This window comes from Hippocampus guttulatus, chromosome 12 (genome assembly GCF_054856545.1).
Source record: "Hippocampus guttulatus isolate MCC_2025c chromosome 12, RoL_Hgut_1.0, whole genome shotgun sequence".
NCBI classification, from domain to species: Eukaryota; Metazoa; Chordata; class Actinopteri; order Syngnathiformes; family Syngnathidae; genus Hippocampus; species Hippocampus guttulatus.
Genome location: NC_141272.1, coordinates 16,691,272 through 16,709,586, shown reverse-complemented (window position 1 = coordinate 16,709,586; position 18,315 = coordinate 16,691,272). Strand labels below are relative to the sequence as shown.

General features: G+C 42.1%; 1 protein-coding gene across 1 annotated transcript in view; it reads left to right on the top strand.

Annotated features, from left to right (window-relative positions):
- epha4l (eph receptor A4, like) overlaps positions 1–5,810 on the top strand; it is a 54,044-nt gene extending 48,234 nt beyond the window's left edge. The window contains exons 15-18 of the mRNA XM_086124885.1: positions 65–261; positions 1,633–1,791; positions 2,166–3,295; positions 4,482–5,810. Of these exons, the coding sequence (XP_085981011.1) occupies positions 65–261; positions 1,633–1,791; positions 2,166–2,280 (471 nt within the window). The 3' untranslated portion in view covers positions 2,281–3,295; positions 4,482–5,810. The remainder of the gene's footprint in view (positions 1–64; positions 262–1,632; positions 1,792–2,165; positions 3,296–4,481) is intronic.
- Positions 5,811–18,315: the final 12,505 nt, after the last annotated feature.

The following is an 18,315-nucleotide window of genomic DNA, read 5'->3' as shown; positions in this document are numbered from 1 at the left end:
ATATTGTTATTGAAAGGTATCAGAAACATGGTGGCTTCAGATATCGCTTCATTTCTTTTAATAGGTCATCAAAGCCATTGACGAGGGTTATCGGCTGCCCCCACCAATGGACTGTCCCGTGGCTCTCCACCAGCTCATGCTGGACTGCTGGCAGAGAGAGAGGGCAGAGCGACCAAAGTTTGGCCAGATTGTCAACATGTTGGATAAGCTGATTCGTAACCCCAACAGTCTGAAGAGAACTGGTGGAGACGGTGCTCTCAGGTGAGGAGGGCTACTAACAGTAGTATGGTCCTGTCAGTAATGACGACTCCAACGGTATTGATCGGCTGACATTATTCTGACTGATGAATTGGTTCATATTGAAGCGTATCACAATTCCCATAGCACATTGCAATGTGAACCTCAATAACAAATGTACGCCATATGACACCAAAGTGAAATGTTCTGCCAAGATCTGGCTGACAATCTATAAATGTCGTCAAAATATCGTAACTTTCCACAGGTTTTATAGCGTGTGTGTTCTGCCCTTTCATCCACAAAAAATATTTGCGAGGTCAAAGGTGACGGGAGTGGAACTGGGCGACTTATAGCTCACATATCCCAAAGGTGTTTGATGGTCAGGGCTCTCAAAGTCACCCAACCATGGCTTTATGGGCTTTGGTTGTTTTGGTGAAGACAATGATTAATGAACTAGGAGGGTGTCTGTACATTTGTACTTACTGTTTATGATGTGTTAAAAGAAAAATAAAGTAGAAACATCAGGCCAGAGTCGACAGTTTTGTTTCTGTGTCATTTTATTATCGCACGCCATGTAACATAACCCTCCCATTAGTTCCCTTTTTACTAAGCATTAAATGTTTCCACCAGCAACATGTGGCCGATTGCAGCACAAAGAGCCTGGCTAATAGATTCCTCTTCAAATTATCATCAATGCTTCTATACACTCTGGAATTTTGACTGTCTGGAGAACTCTGATGTAGCGCTTGGGTTCAAAGTCAAAAACAAATATGACCCGACAGCTTCTACGCTATTACTCTTGAGTGGCTAAAATGTGTCAAGAATGACCTACATGTGTTTACAGACTCGGTGCCGCCCAGTGGATGTCTGTTTGAGTTTAATGAGTGTTTGAGCACACATTCCCATGCTCACCCAATGTTACACAACGAGAGTGGAAGAGGTTCCTTGTGGAGTAATTAGCACAACGGAACTCTATAAATACAGCTTGTAAGGATAAATGACTGAAAGAGAAAGTGTGTGTGTGTATGCATATATGATAGATGGGTGTTTTGTAGGTGATACATTTGATGGGATTAGTACACATACCAGAGTGAAGAATATTTCGAAAAAGAGCCATTCCACCATTCAAATCGTCACACCGAAGAGGATCTTATCGTTGATTTAGCTTGGCTTTTGTTGAGTTTCATACAATGGTGATATGGATTAGCCAAGAAGAGATGGTGGAAAGAAATGTTGCATGCCAAGGTGTGTGGTCATGCATTGTTTACAATTATCGCATTAGAGGCAAAAATCTGTTTATTTTGCTCAAAATGAGTTAAATCTAATAAAATAATAATTCTTCACTTTTTAAAAAAAAATGTAATTCCTCTCTCCTGACCTCTCGCCACTCATCAGGCCTACCACCACCCTGCTGGAGCCCGGCAGCCCCGAGGGGTCCTCAGCCGTGGGCACAGTAGAGGACTGGCTTCAGGCCATTGGCATGGAAAGATACATCGACAACTTTACAGCCGCCAGCTACACGGCTCCAGAGGCGGTGATCCACATGACGCAAGAGTGAGTAGGACATTTTACTTCTCATTGCGGTGTACTCTGCTTTCAAAAGGATTTTGAAGTGCTTGTTTGTGCACAACTGTTGCATTCTTAAAGTTACAGTTCTGTAGACATGCAACCGTGCGTGCACACGCACACAGACACACATTTGTGGCTTTCTTATAATCTTAGTGAGGAAGTATTTATGGCATGCATGTATTCCAGTTATTCATCTAATCCCTTAAAATGACAGGATTGGGATTGCCGTGTTGGCATCTGAAATTGCTTATTCAGCAGTTTAACATGTCAGCCCACTGGAAAACTGCAAAACCCATTCTGTGGATCATTTGTCTGTTCTGTTTTTATTGTTCTGAAGAGTGTGCGTCCTCTCCTTGCAGGGACCTGACTCGCATTGGAATCTCCTCAGCAGCACATCAGAGCAAGATCCTGACAAGTGTCCAGGGAATGCTCTCCCAGATGCAACAGATGCAAGGCAGAATGGTTCCTGTCTGAGAGATTCGAAATGGAGAATGAAAAGGGTGCAAAAGGACTTCATTTCCAATGAAGAAAAAAAAAAAAGAAAAAAAAGACTACCTTTGATAAGAGACAAACTATGAAGAAATAGTTTACCTCATCTGTGCACTTTAAATTTGGTCTGAAAGAAAAGAAGAAGCAAAAAGTGGGGACAATAGCACTTTTTCAGAAATTCAGACCTTTATTCTGCTCTTTTTTTTGGGGGGGGGTGTTATTTTGGAGAAAAAAAGGCATTTGTGGATCAATGGAGGCTGGAAGTGCTTCCAAGAGGCCAATCTGGAGTGCCTTTATTGGATGGAAAAGACAAGCAAGACAGATGGGAAATCTTTTGTGTTATTTTGGGAACTTTCTTTGTGAAATGATACGTAGACCAGATCTTTCTTCTTGTGACTGTTTATCATTCATGCATTGCCACCGTGGGACTCGCAGGTTGCCCCAGCCGCCACTGTTCTGTCTCAGCTGGATCTGTTTGATAGCTCACACACAAATTTGAGGATCTCAGCTGTCAGAGAAGTCCAGCGTTGGCTTTGTCAGAAAGATGGTGGTGCGAGGGTGTTTACGGTGATACATGTTCCTTTGGTTCTTTGGTCTATCATGGACTTTTTCTTTTTGTAGCAGTTTTTTGTTTTTGTTTTTTTCCCCCCTCAGGACATTGCAGAGAATGTTTTTTTTTTGATCTTCCAGAGCAAATGGCCTGTCTTCCCAAAAATGTCCTCCCTCCCCTCTGACAAACACACAGCGTGAATCATCTCATGTATCTCTGAGAATCAGAGCCCTGGCGGCCGCCGCATCTTGCTACAGGACTTCCTTACCGTTCCTCCCCAGTCTCAGTGGACAATTGTTTCGCTGGATTTAATAAGGTTTATTCACGCAGCAAGACAAAGGTCCAGATGCCAGGATTTAATCAAAAGGATGTATGCAACAAACCCAATACGGATACAGAGTGAATCACAATCATGAAACTCCACAGAGGATTACTCAAGCTGTTATCGAGGTGAGAATTCGTATTTGTTTTTCTTCCTTTTGCTGTAATTGCAATGTGATAATCTAATATCGCATACACTGTGTGCACAAATGTATTTGCCCATCTTACATGGACAAGAAGAGAAAGTAGAAGAAAAGGGAGTTTCCGGTATTTTGAATTATATACTGTATATATACAGTATAAAATTACACAATATACACTGCCCGGCATAATTATTGGCACCCCAGGTTAAGATGTGCTCTTTAGCTTCGAATAAATTCATTTTTTGCCTGAAATAATACATGATAAAAATGGGAAGAGGAAAATCCAACCTTCGATTCAAGTGCATTTATTCAGTGGGAAAAAAAAAATCCAACATTCAGAAATAATTGTTTTTCATCAAATCATGTGTGCCGCAATTAGTAGCACCCCGTGATGGTAATACTTTGAACAAGCTTCTTTGGCCAACAAAAAAAGAAAAAAAACCACCTCATCTACCTCTATCATATTTGACAAGATGGGAGAACACACCATTCCCCTTTGCACAATCTTACGGATTCATCCAGCAACCAGGGTCCTCTCCTCTTTGGCTCACTCTACAGGTTTTCAATGGGGTTGAGGTCTGGGGACTGAGATGGCCAAGGGACCAGCTTCATTTTGTGTGGGGTGGACCATTTCTACAATTTTCAGCATGAGAGTATAAAAATGGAATTTATTTTAAGGCTTAAAGCAACCAGTGGGGCTGTTAATTAGAGAGGGCACCGTATTTATGTCATAATAAAGAACTGTCCAGAGCCCAAATAATGAGGCTGGAAATGTAAGTAATGTCCATGTATGGCCGCAAATATATGGAATCGATCACAAGGACATCTGGAATGTTTTGAGTTTTGACACAACCAGTGGCTTGATTTCTCAAAGGTTGTGATTAGAAATACCGTATCAAGAAATAGAATATGGGTATCATCACATAGATTTGAGAGTCCATTGAATGAGTCAATCCGTTCAAGAAGACTTGAATACAAAACACACTTTTTTTATGCCTCTGGCGCCTAAAAAAAGAATGAGGCCACTCATCAACCCCCGAATGCTCGCGTTTTGCTTTCAGATGAGCGGAATGTTTGATGAAGTCATCTGGGAATGAATGGCCAGCAGAAATCATTGATATTGACAAACACAAAGACTGATGCGGCCTATCTCTTTCTCTTTTGCTCCCCAGCTGCTGTCGTCCGTCCTCAGGATCCTGTCTCCACTCGATAGCCCCAGAATTCCTTTCCCTCCCCATTGTCTGACTCCTCTTCCTATGCCCTCCTCTTCTTACAGCAGTCTCTCCTGACACTGAGATGACGTTTTTCTTCCCACCGTGGACTTTGGAACATCCAGCTCTGTACTGGAGACATTTGAATGATTACAAGAATCGAAAAAGACTATATGAAGAATGTAATATAATCTAGAAAGTCCAGTGGATGCTGGGCTGGTTTTTTTTTTTTTTTTTAACGTTTCAGGATGTATTATTGTTGTTTTCTTCTTTGCTTGCATGTAAAATAAGAGGAGTTTGGTTTGAATGTGTGAATGAATGCGTAAGGGTGTGTGATGTATGGTTTACGTACTTGAGAAACACTAACCTTGTCCATTCACTGGCCACTGTGAAGCCTGTGGAAAACAACAACAACAACAACAACATGCGTTTGCTTGCTAAAGAAAACCTGATGTACAATATGTTGCTCCTGTCTTTGTGAGCCGGACTCGAGAACAGTTTTCCCGGAAAGCAACCTGTTTGCGCTTTGGATACAGGATCACCGCCAAGTGTGACTAAAAGCCTCTGACTTCAGTTTGGACTCGTCAAGCTTGTGATAATAAAACAGTCTCTGGATATGAGAAGGCCCTATGCCAGTACACAACCATGACTTATAGGACAAGGTGACAAAGAAGGGAAGACTGCTATTTTTCTGTTTGGGTTCCAGAATACATCATACATATATTGGTATAACCCAACGGGCTTCGTTTGTTCTATTCCTTTATCTCTTGAAACTCTACTTATGTGAATGTTTTGAACTTAAATAAGTAACACTTCACAAAAACACCTCCGTCCTTAATACAGCGCTGTGGCTCTTTCTTCTTGGCGATGTGTAACATTTGGGTTTTAGTGATTGAAATATAAGGACCTGCTTGGAAATATGCAAGACATGTTGGGAAGAAAACTAGAATGTACTGTAAAAGATTTGATTTTCCCTTTTACTTCAATGTCTGATGATTTGGAAGAAAAAAAACAGAAAAATGAACAAAAATAACAGACCACAGATGTTAATGTTTGTAACTGTATACCTTCCAATGCCATAAGATTTAGTCATGTCGAATCTAACATTGACTTTTTTTTTCTCTGTTTTGATGTGATCATATTTTTGTTTGTTTTGTTTGTCAAGGAGACACAGTATAGGTACATGTAAGTTATGACATTTATTTATGTCCTTTTATATCTAGTTTGTAAAATAATAGCCTCAAGTGAACAAAATAAAGGAGTGCCAAAGCGCACTTAATACAGTAGAAACCAACTGATGTACCCGCTGACTCTTAATCATACACGCACATCCGTGCACACATGATTGCGTTGGGCTACCACAGGGGTGACAGTTTTAGTTTTGTTCTGGGCCACTGTATAGTTCTGGCCATTAAACCAGTGAAACTATCCATCCTTCCATCCATCCATTCCGATCCGCTTTATCCTCATAAGGCTTGCAGTGGGTGCTGTAGCCTATCCCAGCCATCTTTGGGCACTAGGCGGGGGACACCCTGAACCGGTTGCCAGCCAATCGCAGGGCACACAGAGACGAACAACCATCCCCGCTCACACTCACACCTAGGGAAAATTTAACCCTGGAGAACCCAACCACCTTTTTCTTCTTTGGAAAATGTTGAATTATACATTAAATGACTGCTATATGTTCACTGAACACCAAACTATATGTTTTACCAAATATTTCATGCTTTAATCCTAAGCCAAATTTGACCCTTTCGGATTTAAGGGTAGCATTTGAGTAGCAGAATTTTAAGGGGCCAAATTTGACCCCGTGGGTTCCCCAGGGTTTAAAGCGTTCAATCAGCCTGCCATGCATGTTTTTGGAATGTGGAAGGAAACCGGAGTACCCGGAGAAAACCCACGCAGGCACAGGGAGGCTGGAGTCGGGATTGAACTGACAACCTCTGCACTGTGAGGTCGACGCGCTCCAGTGAAACTATATAAATGTAAATTTGCCCCATCGTACTACTGTATCATTAACGTATAAACAATAAAATGATTTTTAGCTCGTTTTGATATCAGACGTCAAGGAAAAAAAGTTTGGAAAAACTATTGTTGAATTTATTTTTTAAAAGGGGTTTGGTAACGATATCGCTTCGTATGATGTGGTGAGCAGAATCTGTCCCCCAGGCCTTTATTTGAAACCTGTGCCTGACTGCATTAAATTAACAATTTAGGCTGGGTCATGCAACAAAAAAAAATCTACGTCAAAGTAGCACTGCACAGCTTGAGTCTTTAGGTGCACCGTTGTCCAACATTGGGGGAGAAAAAAGACCCTTCTTGAGGATTTGTTTTTTTTAATTTAGAATGTTTTTATGACTAGTCACTGAGATTTGGCGCTCAGTCCAACTTGTTAGTGCATGTGTGATGTGTGTTTAATCAGAATAACACCTGCTTCCTGTGCTCCTTCCCAGCCGGGACAAACCACTGATTGTGCAGTCTTTTGATATTATAAAAAACAGACGAGAAGGGATAGAGAAAGGAGGTAATGGGGAAATGTCTGCCAAATTGTGTTTTGCAAATTTATTGCGAAAACACGAACGCAAGACTGCATAAATTAATCATTTGAAGTTTGCAGCAGTAGATGATTATTTGGAAACGTTTGTCCTCTGCAGAGATTTGGCAAGCTGAGATGGGATGAGGTGGTGCTATTTGTATGACATAACGTGGTGGAGAATTTCTTCCTTAGTTTGAGAAACATGGCAGAGCAGCATTTAAAAATAAATAAATAAACGCAACAGCCAGCAACAGGGTTTACTATTTATTGTCTGTACAAACATTGGCAGGAACGTATTTCTTGTCTACATGTATTATTACTCCTGAAGATAGCATACACGACAATAGCCTTCAAATAATCAATTTACGAGACCAGTGATTCCCAACCAGTGCCCTCCATCCATCCATCCATCCATCCATTTTCTACTGCTTATCCGGGGCGAGGTTGCGGGGACAGCAGCTTTAGCAGGGAAGCCCAGACTTCCCTCTCCCCATCCACTTCTTCCAGCTCTTCCTGGGGAATCCCGAGGCGTTTCCATGCCAGCTGGGAGACATAGTCTCTCCAGCGTGTCCTGGGTCATCCCCAGGGCCTCCTGCCGGTGGGACACCTCACCAGGGAGGCATCCAGGAGTCATCCTAATCAGATGCCCGAGCCACCTCATCTGGCTCCTCTCGACGTGGAAGAGAAGCGGCTCGACTCTGAGCCCCTCCGGGATGACCAAGCTTCTCACCTTATCTTTAAGGGAGAGCTTGGACACCCTGCGGAGAAAAATCATTTCGGGATCTTATATCCAGAATCTTGTTCTTTCGGTCATGACCCATAGCTCGTGACCATAGGTGAGGGTTGGTACGAAGATAGCAGATGCTGCACCAGTGCCCTGGTGTGACATATTATTGTGCAGTATGGAAACATCAGGTGTTCCATGGAAAAACATCCAAAGTCAATTATTTTGCCAAGAATTTTTTTTCAATTGATCTATGCCAACCACTGATAGTAAAAGGGCAGAACAACCAAATGCTCCGACAATTGATGACACAAGGTACGAAATGAACGTTTATATCCACTTTTTTATGAATGGTTTTTCTAAATCAGGCGTGTCTAGCTCCGGGCCTGGAGGGCCGCTGTCCTGCCTGTTTTCCATCTCTCCCAGCTGCAACACACCTGATTCAGATGATCTGCTCATCAGCCAGCTCTGAAGCAGCATTAGAACGTTTCTGATTTTTTGAATCAGATGTTTTGCTCTTTGGAGAGCTGGAAAACAGGCCCTTGAGGACTCACTTTGGACACCCCTGTGCTAAATAGTACAGTATGACATCATTTCCGGTACGAAAGTCGGGAAATTCGGATCTAATCTATATTGATGTAGTGTAGCACTTTTGCTACTAAACAAAACAGAAAAATATTAAACCCAGTGCCACTCACACGATTAACAGATACCCCCCCCCCTCACACACACACACAGACGCACACATACAAAACATACAATATGCACACTCGGAGGAAAATATTTGAAACACTGTATTTCTGTTGGCAGTTTGAAGTGAGGAAACACCAATCAGCTAAGGGGGAAAAAAATCATAATTCAACAATATAGCTGACTTCATATAACAGTTCAAAGTTAAGCATTTTATGAACACAAACTTTAATCGAAAATACCACAACAATAACAAAGGCTATTCAACAAAACAATTTCAATGGCAATATGTACTTAAGAGGAGAAGTTGTCTAATAAAACCCATAAATAAAATCTCTTCATAAGCTAGGTTGAAACATTGAGTCTTAAATTTGGCCTTAAAAAATGTCCACACCAGCAGTTGTTCTCGGATCTTCAAGAAGGTTGTTCCACAGGCATGGGGCATGAAAATAAAAGGCCGCGTTGCCGTGCGTGTTCGTTCTAACTTTAGGGATTGAAAAAGCCCTCTATCCAAAGACCTGAAAGTCCTGGATGGATCATAAACAAAAAGCAAACAATCTTATTTTCAATCCTGAAGCACAGATGTAACAAGAGGCGAACCGTCACAAATTTAACCGTTACAACAATCTGGGAAACTTGCTTATTGTCAAAAGAAAAGGAATGTGTGGAATGCATTTAAAATCTGTCATCCCAGAGCTTGTTGTCAAACACTAAAGGCAGAAAGTATGGTTGAAAACACCCGCTAACGAAAGCAGACATAAAAGCTTTCCCTCTTAGTGGCTCTACGGCGTTAAAGTATTTCTTCTTTTGACTGAGAAATGGAAGTGAACAGGAGATGCGTATCTGTCAGTGAACTAAACAAAAAATAATAATAATAATGGAGTTTTGAAATGGAACAGCAGGGAAAAAAAAAGAACCATTCCATTTGGCGATGAGTGACAACTATGAAGATAGTGCAGACATCGTTGATTAATTTTACAAGGCAAGGAAAAAGGTTTGGAAAATGTGTATGGTACTCCTCAGCAAAAAAAGAAAAAAAACATGTGAATGTGAGGCGTGGCTGCGCTTTGAGCAGCGAATGTAAAACAGGGACTGAAAACTGCAAAGTGCACGCAAGCATCAACAAGACAATATGGATTGAATTTCCTTTCATGGGAACACTTCATCACAAAGCCACCGAATTACACTTGGGGTATGTATGTAAGATCGTCAAACACAAATATGCCCGAAGTCCCGTCAATGATGAACCAAATATGAGCCACTTAGCCAAAGCTGATTGAGCTAATGCTAATCTGTGCATCTAACTCAATTTGTGTCTTGCGATCTATTGGCTTTGCTGTTGACAGAGTAATCGGACGGACATTTAAAAGTGGTTCTGGAGCAAGGTTAAAACAGTTTGGATTTTTCATTATAGTTTTATATCTATATATAGACTTTTTTTTTAAATTCAGTCATCGACAAGAGTCGATAATGTCCCTCTCAGCTCCATTAGTTGGTGGTAAGGTGCAAAAAAAAGTCTAAGAACTGAAGCGTTTGGCTGTTATTAAAGAATACAAACATGCAGTGTGAATGTCTTAAATTAGGATGAAGATATTGATAATATTTTATTCCAGTCCAATCAGTCGCATGCCAAAGTTATAAAGCCAAAGGAGCCATCTTTGTTGTCTGGCTTTGATAATGATAAATGGCAATTTTACAGGAGCGATCCATGGGACATTCGCATAGGAGTTAAATGCAAATATCTCTTTCTTACAGTAATATGGGGAAATCAACCACAATCTGGATTTATTGTTTAGCCTTGATGGATCCCATTATGCTGTGGGGGGGGGGGGGGGGGGGGGTAGCTGTACTTAATGAAGTATCCAGTGATTATACTGTGTGTATGCACAGGTGTCTGAAGAATGTTGTTTTGATAAATTCGTTTCTGGTCCTTTTACAATTTTACACAGTAGACGAGTGTGATAGGACACAAAGGCAAAATAAAAGGAAGTGATGGGCGATCTGGGAGCAGAGCATGCACTTTTTTTCCGCTCCGTTCATGAACTGTCTACTCCACACCTTATAAAACATTTCGGTTTCCAAATAGTTGATGGTCTTGATCATCTGTGTAAAGTTCAAGAACACAAAAAGTAAGAGAAACACAGAAATTGATAGCCAAACTATGTGATCTGAGCAGCCAAACACTCAATGACTATCCCAGCTTTTTGTATGTCAAAATACGGTCTTTTATTTGTAGCACATCTCAATATATAAGATAAGAAAACCTTTATTAGTCTCGCAATGGAGAAATTCCCAATTCACAGCAGCAAAGTTATGAAAGGAAGAAGTAGAACAACAAAATATAGGAGCTGCTGGAAAGGCAGCCATTCACGCGGCACCATTTTGAAGTCAAAATAACAAAAATAACACAACACAACACAACACATAGGACACAGACAGTCGTGCAATCTTCACCACTTTTCTGCATACACTTTGTTGTCTGAAGCAGTTATAGCTGAAAGAGGAGAGGATCAAAATGTCCTTTCACCAGTGGATCAGAGACGTCATGCTGAAAATGTGCACACGTCTGCTACAAGCTAAGTTTTGAAAGCAAACACGAAGCTGTAGCGTCCATTGACGAAAAGAGATTAGTTCACTTCTCCTGTCCCACGTAATCCGCTTCAAGCTCCAAGCCGCGACTCCCAGTTCCAGATCTGCATCGGCGCTCCGCGTTAACGCTCCTTTCTTCTCATCGTCGGCTCCTCAAGACTTACATCCATCCAGCCGCAGACCGTTCAACAGCACCGATCTCTCCGCTGAACAAAGCGAGGCTGTGAAAAATGCTGTCCATTACAGGCGCAAGACACAAGCGCCCCAGGACTGTTCAGCAACGACAGTCAAATGACGCCGACATTTCTCCCAGTCAAAAACAGTGCTGGTATACCCATGCTGCCGAGAAGGCGAAACCACCAAGCACAGTCTCCTCCTTGATGAATGTCGTGGCCAAAAAATGCTGAAAAAAGTCCACATCAGGTTTACACGACGTAACAACAAACACAAAGTGACAAAACAAACACAAAAACAACAAAAAAAGCAAGGCTCATGAGAGCACTTGCTGACGGCTGCCTACTCGGGCGCCATCTTGACTTGTTTTAAACTTGAAAACTTGACAAGTTTTCAACTCGATATGTTTTAGCTCCAGGCGACAGACCCCAAACCAGCGCCACGAGGAGCCCCAAAGTAAAGATGTTTTCCCGTCTTCCCACCTGCTTTGTGTATGAAGCGCCTCACTCCAGGCAGCATAATCCTTTGCTGAGTGTTTCCCTGTTGGAAGAACGCGGAGCTTTATCAGCCCCGCCAGACTAATCTCACCTCCTGGCTAAAGAGTGTCAGCGGGTGGCCTATGCCCAAATGAAGGCCACAAAAGGTCACCTACTTGACCACTCAATTGCTTCTCATCAGTGGCCACACTGTCAGCCCAACCCGAGAGACTGACCTTTGACCTATCTTGTGCATGAACATATAGATTAATCCCTACACAAACATGTTATTCTCAAGAGAAAGCAACCAAGCAAGCGTTCTCAAGTCTCCAAGGCTCTTGCCTCCGATTCGAAGATCCAAAAATTCTAAAGGGAAAGTAATTGGGTGATGCAGATTGGCTTCCGTGGTGGCAAGATTCTTAATCAAGTAATCCATTCAACCACCATCGCTGAGTCCTCTTCCTCCACCATTTAACAGCTCCTTGATGATGGTCCAGCAGGCTATCAGTGCAAGCAGGAACCCGGTTATCCCCGAGAAAGATAAGTGGAAAATCCGGACATACCAATAGATATGTACAGTATATATATAGACCAAAGGACACAATTAGATCAGAAAAAAATGGAGTTGTGAGGCAGTCTTCTGAACCGTTTCCCAAAACTGGGAAGACAAGCATGTTTTTTTCTTCTCAGCATGAAGAACATGCTTAGTCTTTCCTTTTTCAACAAAAAGGAAAGACGGCAAATGACATAACAAGGGTCATCCGTCCTTTGCTGGTTTTAGATGGTGAGTAAAAAGGAGGGAAGATGAGGAAAGACGGAGCTCGCGGATGTCGCTGTGAGGATCGGACGAAGGGATTTTCGCTGTTCAGTGTAGCTTTTTGCTTTTAGACCTATGACAGCAAGAAGATTCTAATTGCTGCTCTCGTGTGGGCTATGAAACATGCACCTGCAAACACACACACACGCACACACACACACATTTACATTTAGATATGGACACGGGGGCACAATTGTAATTCAGATTTTTGAGCATGTTGGCGATTTGAATTAAGTATTTTCATTCATTACAGGGACACATTTATCTGAATTTCTCTTTTCTATATGGATGACATGAGAATCAAAGCGAACATATGGAACTTGATATGGATAGGAATCCCTACATACAGTACGGATGTAGTGCGCGCAATTCAAGGTCAGTCAGTAAAATTTGGCAGAATCCATGGATATGTATCATGTTTCTGACAACATCTGAGATCCCCCCCAAAAACCACAACAAAAACAGAGCACCCACAACATTGTATGGCACGTATAGAATGAGAATGCTATTAGTCTTTGCATTTTGAAGATTTTCACACTCAACAATGCTATTCAAATGATCCCTGTTGACAGCTGCAAAACCATTTAGAATCTAATTATATGCAACTGCGAGAAACAGTAGCTATGCGATAAAAACAGTTTGCTAGATGTGTTATTTGGAAAAAAAAACTGTGATGTGAAAATAACCCTCAAGAAAACAAAACGAGACAAGGTTTGTCTCATTCTTTTCAGTTTGTGAACAATGTAATCTGCTTTTCTGAAACAAAACACGGATTTGTGGACAGTAAAACTTTGAGTAGGCAATAAAGCCTCTGTAATAAGCCAGTGGAGAGAATTGGTATTTACTTTCTGATTTATCTCCAGCCTCACGAGTCGGCCTTGCTGAGCTTGCTTCCTTGAATCCCATTCAAGACATCCTTCACTCTCTGGAATCTGGCCCCCTGCAGTCATCCTGGTTCCTTCTCACCACCACCCTCTGTGCCCCACCACTACCACTGGAGTGAAGGATTGTGGTGCTGATCCGGGCTCTTCACCTATACACGACCTCATTGACTGAGTCGCTCTCTACGGGTAAATGATTGATGCTAGCCTTTGTTAACTAGCCTCCAGAGCCCAAAGAGAAGCGAGGCTGACTAGCCATCAGGTTGCATCATGTTTGTGTCTGCATACACAATCGGCCCAGGAGACACTAGAAAATGCAGGAACAAAGTGCATGTGTGTCCATATGGATAATGGTGTTTGTGGGGATAACACTGTCAACTCTACAGCCTTTGGAGTGTGTGTGTGTGTGTGTGTGTGTGTGTGTGTGTGTGTGTGTGTGTGTGTGTGTGTGTAAATATATATATATAAGATATATATTTTTTCATGGCTCTAAAAGGGTACGAGTTCCTGAGTGTTTTTATTTGATGAGAAGAGAATTCCAAATGCCACAGCACGAATGCCACCGCTGTCACCAATGTAGCATACTGCGTGTGGGGCATTTAGAAACAGTCTTCAACTGACAAAAAACCCAATTCTTGGTGAACGCTCCTTCGTGACCTTCGTTGCAACTGCATACATCATCACTGTGTGAACTTTTACTTTAAAGCTTCACTCGTCGCAAGCGGACACTGCTAAAAGATTTCTTCATCCAAGCCTCTCACTGATATACACACGCAACTGATATTAATATTCAGTATGAATGTGGAGTCTGACAGTTTTATTGGTAACTCTGATGTGATTGTTTTAGTCAAGACCGCACCAATCGGCACCAAACCATTTTCAAGACCAGACAGCAATTGCTGTTTCACTTTTACAAATGATATAAGCATTAAATCTGAATTTGCATGTTGGAGTGTTTACGCTTTGATGTTGCTTGGCAACTAAACGTATGGTTTTGGAAAACAAACTTAATTACTGATGAGTTTGCCAACATGTTTTTCAAATTTTTTATGGACGTTGCACCTCCAGTCACCTTAATCCACAATGTCTGTGGATCGTGGCACTCCAGGCGAGTCGGGGAAGGCAGCGCAGCTTCCACATTCTGCATTTCTCACTGATCACGGTAGTACTGGTCTGTTCTCGACCGGTCTTGATTCTTGATTAAAAATCCAGAGTCTGACCAACACAAGACTGACTAAAAACGCCTTTGACCCCGAGTTGAGACAGGGAAACTTAAAAAGAGGTCTCAAGAACAATCTCAAGAACAAACCAAGACAGAGCTTGAATTCGACAACACTAGTGTTTGGTAATTTCCTTGGTCAAATGTGACAAGACTATCAGTAAATCCATCGGGAGCATGAAGCATTTTAGAAAAACAAAAACCATAAATTAACAAAGCCACATGGTTCAAAGTGCGGGGGGGGGGGGGGGGTAATGATTTATAGTTAGGAAATTATGGTATATTAACCTTTAGTGCACATTGTGTGATATTCATCCTCACCATCATACCATCATTACACAAGCAAAATGGTCATTAGATGGATGAAGACCAATATTGACAAGAGGTCACGCAGGTGTTAAGGGATCACACATAACACAACGTACCTGATGAAAACAGCACAAAAACAGCAGCAAACAACGCCCTCCCGTCAATTAGAGTGATGAAGTGTGCCCCGATTATATGACACAGCAATGTATTAAACTCTAAAGATGCTGACCTCTCCATGGACATCAAGAAAAAAAGGGGAGATTTGGATGTTGTCTTTGACTGTTTCTCCTACCAGACCAACCTCATTTATTGCCTGCAAGTGCTTGTTTGATAACCACCTGTCAAAATGCCTGATTAAGTGCTGTAATACTCTTCCTTGCTGCGCAAAGTACATTCATCATCGCATCACCTTCAACTTCGATACCGAGTACCCATATAAAATTGTATATGCTGTTAAAACTATGTACGATATGCTTGAGTATATAAACAGCGTTTAAGGGTATAATAATTGTTGATAAGAGTATGGTTCAGCTCAATTACTTTGTGAGCCAGTCAAATAAGAGTGTGGAGAGGATCATAAAGCTTTAAAATAAGCATTGATAAAATAAATATATGGCCGCAATTTTGTGGATTTCATCTATGGTGTGGCTGGTCTGGAGAATAACTCTGTGATGAAGGACTGCACTATTTAAAACATTACAATGCCATTACCATTACAGACAGTGAAATGCAACATTTTGTTGTACAGTGATGTCCAACAACTGTTATTTGACCTGGCTCGGTCAGCCAGGAATAGGACAGTAGCTGCAAATTAAAGTTTTGTTGTTGTTGTTTGTGCCTCCCTTATACGGGGACGGGGTGACAAACACAGTATAGTAAGTAATGATGACTGGTTAAAGTACAATTTCATGGTAAAGCAATCAGTGCTTGAGCTCAGGTAGGTGGGTGTTGTTGCTCCGAACCTCAACACGCTTCAGTCACCAAAGAGAACTGAATCCAACATTGATGAATCTGTACCACTTTGCCATGACATAAAGTGATCTGTCAATACGAGAGTGATGGATTGGGACTCTAGAGGCTCCAATTCCTGATGTACTTGAGGAAAGTAAAACTCCCCAAACAGCTTTCGGTGAACTTCTACAGGGGCATCCAGACAATCCATTATCACATATAGCGTCACAGCGTGGTACCTTGGCTGCACAACTGAGAACAAGAAGTCTCTCGCCTGATCAAAACTTCAGAAAGAGTAATCGGTTTCCCAGGCTGGACCACATCTATCAAATATGCTGCATCCAGAGAGTCACAGCCATCATCAAGGACAGTACACACCCTGGAAGAAACCCACTATTCACCCTCCACCCTCCTGGCAAATGTTACAGAGTGCTGCAAGCACGCACCACCAGACTTCATAATTTCTGCTACCACACTGTTGAACTCACCCTCCCTCTATTGATACACTTACAACAGTGGTCCCGAACTGGGACCAGTCCGGCCCACATTTAATACCATGTCACACAGACACAGAGGGCCTGCCCCCCCAAAAATAAAATAATACTAATAGGACTGGATGGCTATATGACTAAATGGGCAGTTCGAAGGCCTGTTTTGCATTTTTAAATAAACTACCATTATCCGAACAGTTCATGGGAAGGCGAAGGTTAAGAACTTGAGGAAGATACAAGGCAGACCTGAACAATAAACAGAGCATCTTAAGCAGCACAAGCAGTTCAAATTCCCAAAGGAGGTAGCTCATACTTCAGACCAGATATCAACCTCTGCTCCAGAGGTACCGAAACAAGTGTTGTTCGCATGTGAACAGAAGCTCAAGAAGAGTCAAGTCTTTATCATCAAGAGTCAGCAAAATGGATGGAAGAGATTATGTGGACAATCACTTTGGACAACCCTTGGAATGTTGGGGTCCAAATGAATGGTGAAAAAGCAACTGGTGTGAAACCAAAGAGGAAGAAAACACACCGTATTAGGAATAGAATACAGTCTGAAATGCTGTGGCAGAGATCACCAACGGAAGATTCAACTTAGATTTTTTTTACTGTTGAGCCGACCTGTGGGGCTGTGGATTTTAATTGACCAAACCTCAATGACGGGGGTTGCCTGCCTGAAGACAGCTCTTGCCCAGTGGGATTGTGGGGTTACATCCGAAAGTGGGTACCTTAAGGTTTATCCATGAGAAGAGGGAGCAATGCTGGCTAACATATGGGGCAGGGCAGATCCATCCATCGATTTTCCGATCCTCTTTATCCTCACAAGGGTCGCTGGGGTGCTGGAGCCTATCCCAGCTGTCTTCGGACAGTAGGCGGGGGACACTCTGAACCGGTTGCCAGCCAATCGCATGGCACACAGAGACAAACAACCATCCATGCTCACACTCACACCTAGGGACAATTTGGAGTGTCCAAATGCATAAATGACTATGTTCAGGTTAATCTGAAATGTGTTGCAGGGTACTTATTTCTTTCACAGCCTAGTTATTCAAGTAGGTATCCAAGTACCCAACATTGTTGATGTCTTTTGGTTGCACTTACGTTGGATCAGAGAACTGTTCCAACAACTATTGTGACAATGTTGGAAACATAGAACTGAACGAAATGCCTTCAAGGAGAACAAAGGGCTGTAGCACACACTCAATCTGATTCAGTTGATTAAGAGGTCTGTGGGTTGCCAAACTTTTTTTCCCCCTGCAAAAGCCACGATCACAATTAACAGAAGGAGTGGGGAAAAAATACCTTTAAGCGTAACACATACAGACAGCTGCATGAGATCACTCATTACTAAGAGATTAACCACAGGATGGTCATGATTACTGGGAGCCCCAAAAAAGCACCACTTACAATCCGTCTGGAGGAGGTCCACTTCACAGGATGTCTCATGCTGAACAGCTACCAGACTTTAATCCAACCCAAGAAGCTCAGACAGATGTTCAAAATGTCAATGAAGCATCTCAACTCAACTCAACTGTATTTATAGAGCACTATAAAACAACCACTGCTGTATACAAAGTGCTGTACATGGAGTAACTATCATATATACAACAATAAACTCAAACAATAAATTAATAACAAAGACAGTAGAAAGCACAAAAACAGTAAAACTAAAAATCAAGTTTGAGTCATGCTGAGTCAAAGGCCAAAACATAGAAATGAGACGAGTTTTAAAAATGGGCAGCGAGGGGGCTTGCAGAATGTTCAGTGGGAGGTCTCATTCCAAAGAGAGGGACCAGCAATGGAAAAGGCTCGATCCCCTCTGAGCCTCTGCATCGTCCTTGGTACCTCTAATCATGTCTGGTCCGCACACCTGAAGCACCGGGCAGGTGTGAAGGGGCGGAGGAGCTCAGAGGGCTAAGGTGGAGTGAGACCATTTAA